Genomic DNA, 6,201 nt, shown 5'->3' on the forward strand with positions numbered 1-6,201 from the left:
AAGCACTGTTATCTGTGCTTGATAATGCGAAAAGCTATTTTACAATCAGCAAAAGATCCAAGTGAGGAGAGAAGGAAAACAATCTCATCTGTGCTGCTCGCAGGAATTAACCACAAATCACTCGGTGTGTCGGCAGTTTTCCCTTTATTACTTCCGGACGGAAACTCCAGTCCCCTTCCCACTGCTCTACCCGCCCACCAACCCCGCAAGCCCGGTTCCCTAGGCCGGGTTTGAAGTTCACGGCCCCTCCACCTGCACCCCGCGCTCAGCCACGCCAGGCGCTCCCGCCCAGTTTCGCGGGGGGCGCAGTCTGCCGCTTGCCGTAGCGCAGGCCGAAGGAATTCCAGTTGTAGGCGGACAGATCCTTTTCCCGCTGCACCAGCACTGAGCCCCGGGGGGCGGGGATCAGGCGGCTGCGGGGGGCGCACAGGCCCCGCCGCTGGGGCCCCGCGGGGCTCTCGGGAGGCGGGCACAGCGAAGCCGCCCGCGGGCTGGACTGAGCCCCGGCTGCCTTCCTCTCCGCGCACCGCTGGCTCTGCTCCCACGGGGCCAGGAGGGCCTGGGGTCCGAGCCGCTGGCCTAGGACAGAGCCACAGAGAGAGGCTGCGGTGAGGCCAGCGCCCGGGTGAGACGGCTTTGGAACACCGGCTCACGTCCCTAACTTGAGCTTGCCTTTCTTTCCTTGACCTCTAGGAACCCAGAGCACAAGGCGAGGCAGGACCCTGCCGTCTCAGCTCGGATGGCTCCTCTCTCTTTCTACACAGCTTCAGTTTCAAAGGTTTTCCAGGATGATCTTAAACATCTTTTATATTAAATTATTTCCTTTTTGGAAGCAAACGTGGTAGAGCTTGGAAATAAGGCTGCAATATTTGCTGGACACTCAGCATTGCCGCTCTCGGCTCCCTGCCGGGGCCACGTGCCTGCAGTGGGGTCTCAGATGCTTATTAAATATATAAAAGTGAATGAACAGCTTGTAGTTACAGAAATGAGAGCAGAACTAGGACCACTGTGCCCCATAGCCCTCCCCAATTACTCTGACCCCTATTAAGCTCCAGGAAGACTCCCTGAAGAATGGGAAATGATTTGGGTCACCTTGACCTGCTCACCTCTCCCACTGTCTGTATAATCTCTCCCCTTCACGCTGAAGGCTAACAAGGCTAATTTGGAACCCACTTCACATGCAAAAGGCTTGTTAAGTTCACTCTAATTTTTGGCAGGAAAATAGTGCCGCTAGCTCCGAGCAGACAAGAATCCCAGCCAATAATGGCACGAGATTAGTGGAAATGAGGCTTGGTGTGTGCGTGGGTGTGTGTTGGGGGGGGGGGGGGTTCATTGGCTTTGGGCCCTGCTCCTCAATGCCTTGGCATACTTTGAAGAGGAGTGTGGGTGTGGTTCAGAGTTAATGCTCATCTTTCTAGAAAGCCCCTCCTGACTTGCTTCAGGCCTGGCTGAGGCCCCGGGAGGGATGATGGCTTCCTTCCTGGCTAAACCCATCATCCCTGTGGTAGGATTACTGCTCAGGCTCTACTGTTTCTGGCCTCACCTAAAGCCATTTGCCGAAAAGAGCCAATAGGTCAATGTCCCTGGGGCTATGGGAGGGTTATTCTGTGGGGGACCCTCGCTCAGCCAGAAAGAATACCTGATCCTGGAGAAAAGACACTGTTGGCCAAGGACCCCCTCCTCCCCCGCACAGGGCCATACCCTCTTTGCTCTGGGCTATCTTCCAGGCTGGATGGTATCCGGTGTGTAGAGGGTACGCTCCGAGTTCCATAGCAGAACTGTGGGCCAGAGAGGCTAAGCCCCGTGCTAGTTTGCCCAGGAAACTGTCCCCCAAGCGGTGTTAAACCCACAACTTCTGTCTCGGGGACCAGCTTGTGCCCCTCAGAAACACACTGTTGGCAGCTCTTGCACCTGCTGGGATGCTGTGGCATTTGGTTGACTTTGGGGAGGCTTCTTTATCTTTGGGCCTCAGTTTCTCCAGCTAATCAGCTGCACATGGACTCATAAGGTTGACAGGTAGTAAGGATCTGTCCTTTTGTTTAAGTCTCCCCCCCCCCAACTCCCCACAAAGGGCCCGAGATCACTGATGAAAGAAACTTGCCTAGTAAATTCCTCCTCAATGGATCTGCTCAGACAGGTGGCTGGTGTAGAGCAGAGCACACAGTGGGAGAAGACCACGAAGGAGCTCAGTGGTTAACAAGCACCTGAACCTAGGGGGGCCCACGGATGCCCAGAGTAGTAAGCCATCCCTTACTTGCAAGATTAATGGGGTCCCCAAATACGTTGCATGGGTTAGTCTTAGGTTCCCATTAAATGCAGTGTGAAACTCACATCAATAGACTAGCCTCCCTCTCCTTTGCAACAACTCCTCCCTTTCCTCCCAGACAATGCATACCTGTCAGTCCAGGGTTCTCCATGGGTGCCTCCTTTTCAAATGTTTCTCTGAAGACAGTGGCACAGAGGAAAAGCATCAGCTGCCAAGAGACCAGTGAGTTCATCGTGGTGAGGAGGCCCAGGTCCTGTCAGTGTCCTGAGGCTGAGACAGAGGAAGGGGGAGGGGACTAAGCCAGGTGCATGGTTTTGTGGGCTGGGTGTTGGGGACAGAGCCCAACGTGAAGCGAAGAGGAGAGCCCGAGAGTGAGGGGGCAGCGTGTAGGGGTGAGGAGGGAGTGATGAAGTCAAGCAGGGCAAGGAGCTCCACTGAGTGGAGCGCGCTGAGGTCCAGACATTTTCTGGAGACTGGGAGCTCTGTGCAGGGCTCTGGATACATCCTGGACTTCCTGTGCCCAACTCTCCTGTGAGATTGCACTTTCCAGAACCTGGCCCAGCTCCCTCCTGCTGCAAGAGGCTCCATTCCTTTCATTTTTCAAGAAAAAAGGAAGAAAGAGGAAATCATCTTGTTCTCCCTCCTAGCCCTTCACATAAGCCTTGAGGACTGTCACTAAATTGTCTTATTGTCCATAATACAAGGAAGAGAAAAAACTTTCCCTGATTCAGCAGGTCAATTGTCTTCTTATTCTATTCTTCATGGGCTCCAAGATGATAGGAATTGAACTGACCTCGTGATTTTGGCCGCTCAGATGGGAGCTGCGAACCCAGCCCTCACTAGGTCCCTTTTACCTTCCCTCTCAGGCCCCGCCCCCACCCCAGCCCTTCCAGCTCTCAGGTTGAGCTGCCTTTGAAAAAGTCATCGGGGGCGCCTGGGTGGCTCAGTGGGTTAAAGCCTCTGCCTTCGGCTCAGGTCATGATCCCAGGGTCCTGGGATCGAGCCCCGCATCGGTCTCTCTGTTCAGTGGGGAGCCTGCTTCCTCCTCTCTCTCTCTGCCTGCCTCTCTGCCTACTTGTAATCTCTGTCAAATAAAATATTAAAAAAAAAAAAAAAAGAAAAAGTCATCCGGCACTGAGATTGTCCAACAAACATGAGTAAAGACAAACTGATGGGGAGGCAGGTCCAAAGGCTGGACAAAAAGGGTGTTGACTGGAGCCTCAGTGGTCTGGGGGGCGTGGCGAGTGGGAGGGGCGGTACTATCACAGGTGCCCAGGGCTGCTAATGGTCTGCTCAGCCCTGTCCATACTTTTGATCTTGCCCCACCCCCCATTCCTCTCCAGGACCTGGGCACGGGGCAGAGAGGAAGACTGCTGAAGTGGGATCTAGAACATGAAGCCTGGCCCCAGCTCTGCCTCACTCCCTGTGGGGCGTGAGCAAGTTATTCCCATCTCTGGACCATACTGCTTCTCTGTTAAAAAGAGCATTGCATCAGGCTGGTCACCGACTATCCCTTCGGTTGCCTTTCCTTACGGACTTTGATTCTGGGATGCTCTGAAAGCCAGACAAGGCTTTCTCCACGTGCTCTAAAGAGGCAGGATCAGATCATTAGAGCAGTGTAAACCCATTTCTTTTATCGCTTTAGGCTGTGCGTGTGCCCAGTCCACGTTAGTGCAGAGATCATTCCTCATCACAGCACCAGCTGGGCGCTCTTCTAGGGGCGGGGGGGGGGGGGGGGTGGTCACAGGTGTGCTAAGACACAGTGTTGCTCGTTTCCAGCCCCTCCCCAAGATCTAGCTTAAGAAATTGAGTCCTCTTAGCCGACCATTTCAAAATGACACCAGAAATGATAGGGGGTGTGTGGGTACCCAGGGAGCTGGGGGAGCCCTTGGAGCTCATCCCGGAGCGGGGCGGCGGCTTTGCCACAGGGGGCGCTCCGGAGCTGAGTTTCTGAAGAAGCTCGGATCGGCGGCTTGAATACAGGAGTAAGGCAGGCATTTCCAGCAGGGGGCGCGGGAGCTGTCCCACAGTCCCGCTAGGGCCGGGAGCACCGGAGCTTTTCGGGAGGAAAGACAGTGGTGAGGCTGGAGGAGGGGCTCAGGGGGGCTTTATCCCAGAGTCGGCAGAGCCCGAGGGGGGCATGTGTGTTGCATTTTAGATGAAGCATTTTGGCCGCTCTGCAGAAGCAGGGTGGTGAGTGGGGAAGGTGGTGGGTGGGCAGGCCGTGTGGTTAGGTTAGTGTTCCTTCTTCCAAGCTCCTCCCACCTGTAGCACCTCCTCCTCGTTGATATCACCACCTGGCCAGGTGAGAATGCGCGCGCGCGTGCGCGCACACACACTCCTCTCAGTTCTTTTCCCAGCACAGAAGCCTTTAACATACGTGGTAGAGTTGAATTGTTTGGAAAAGAACCATCACCTTTCACGGGGACAGAGAGGCTGACCAGCTGTGGACAATTTTTGTGCCCCTACCGCAGGCTTTTTACGAAGTGGGTAATAGATTCTGGGCGTGGTGGGAGAGCTTTTGAAGTGGGGTGGCTTCCTTCCTGGGATAACCCCCGGTTCTCAGTGTAGGGGGCGAGCACAGTGGCTGGGGGCTTTGGTTTGATTTGTACTCACCATCCATACGTTGGGAGAACTGCTTGGAGGAGTCCTGAGCCCCGAGGGGTTCCCCAGCTCCCTCCAAATGCTTCTGTGGCCTCTCATCCCAGCCAGAGCTCACTCACTATCTTTATTCCTTCCACGGTAAGGGATCCCCAAGGTCCTGGTTTCATAAACGTGAGTCAGGGTATTCACGGAGACATCCCCAGAATCATCTGGCCAATGTGATAATCAGGAAAGATCAGCACCCCCTTTTGCCTGCCTGGGATAGGTTTGTCAGTCTTAGAAGGAAATTCCTGCTCCTCCCTGGAGATCCTCACTGGGGCTGGACAGACCCTTCTCCAAGTGCGGATGCCCTCCGCCCCCCACCCCACCCCGTGCACCTACCTCAGCTCTGTTCGGTGGGGTCGGAGCTCAGTGAGGTCTCCAGGCGCTACTTGGGAGGGTGAATACCCACAGAGAGGGGAGCCGGGCTCAGCAGTGGCCTGATCACGTCCGTTTTATAAAGCCCAAGGTGACGTGTCCAGGCATAGGCCCACCTCTGCCTCCTCCTCCCCCTCGGACCCCTCAGAGAGCCCAGCGTTTATGCCTCCCACAGCCTGGCTCTCATGACTGAAATCAGCCTCTTTCTCCTCCTCCAGAAGCCCTCCAAGGCTGGCTTTCTGATTCTCACTGGTCCTTCCATCCTCCTCACTCCCTTCGCCCCAGACCCACTTAGCTGGAGACCCATTCTGCCCCCAAATGACTTGGAAATAGACAATCTGAGGGGGAAGAGAAGGGGGGCTCGTGCCCTCCAGACAAGAGCCACAAGAGCACCCAGTACGAAGGCAGCGTAATGAAGGGGGCGGAAGGGAGAGAAAGGCACAGTCTGACCTAGGAGGCTAAGAAAGTAAAATCAAGTGGCAGCTCTAGAAGCTGCATGTCCGTGGGATGTGCCCAGGAAACCCAGAGAGCTGACCTCCAGGTACAGCCCCTGATGCTGCTTCTCCAGGGACCCCTGCACGTCTCACGGTCACGCTGCTTTGTGATCACCACGTACCTTGTTCCTAAGGCAGCCACGGGCTTCCCACTCCCGTGCTCAGTATAGCTCAGCATAGACACCAAGGACCCTCACAGACGGTTAGTAAATGTACGTGTTGAGAGGCACTCTTGTCTCCTTCCCAGGCCTGCAAGAACACTCTTTACCCTGGGCCGAGGTGCTTCCCAGGACAGAGAATGTCTCCTCCATCAGACGGGGGCTCTCCAAAGGCAGGGGCCATATCGTCACCCTCAGACAGGAAGCTCTCTCAGCACCGGGGCTATCTGGTGGGTGCGCTCTGCCCACATCCGCCTAATTA

General features: G+C 55.4%; 1 protein-coding gene across 1 annotated transcript; it reads right to left on the reverse strand.

Annotated features, from left to right (window-relative positions):
• Window positions 1-215: 215 nt before the first annotated feature.
• On the reverse strand, window positions 216-2,526 carry KISS1 (KiSS-1 metastasis suppressor). Its single transcript, XM_059414086.1, has 2 exons — window positions 2,396-2,526; window positions 216-579 (listed from the first exon to the last, which is right to left on the reverse strand). The coding sequence occupies exons 1-2, from the start codon at window positions 2,496-2,498 to the stop codon at window positions 266-268; spliced, it is 417 nt and encodes a 138-aa protein (XP_059270069.1). The 5' UTR covers window positions 2,499-2,526; the 3' UTR covers window positions 216-265.
• Between the last annotated feature and the right edge of the window lie 3,675 nt (window positions 2,527-6,201).

This window comes from Mustela nigripes, chromosome 10 (genome assembly GCF_022355385.1).
Source record: "Mustela nigripes isolate SB6536 chromosome 10, MUSNIG.SB6536, whole genome shotgun sequence".
NCBI lineage: Eukaryota > Metazoa > Chordata > Mammalia > Carnivora > Mustelidae > Mustela > Mustela nigripes.

Bases quoted from the DNA above. Each gene is read 5' to 3' on its own strand.
- KISS1 (XM_059414086.1), bottom strand. From the start codon at position 2,498: ATGAACTCACTGGTCTCTTGGCAGCTGATGCTTTTCCTCTGTGCCACT. The intron at 580-2,395 runs GTATGCATTGTC...GCTCTGTCCTAG, and splicing joins GGAGAACCCTGGACTGACAG to GCCAGCGGCTCGGACCCCAG.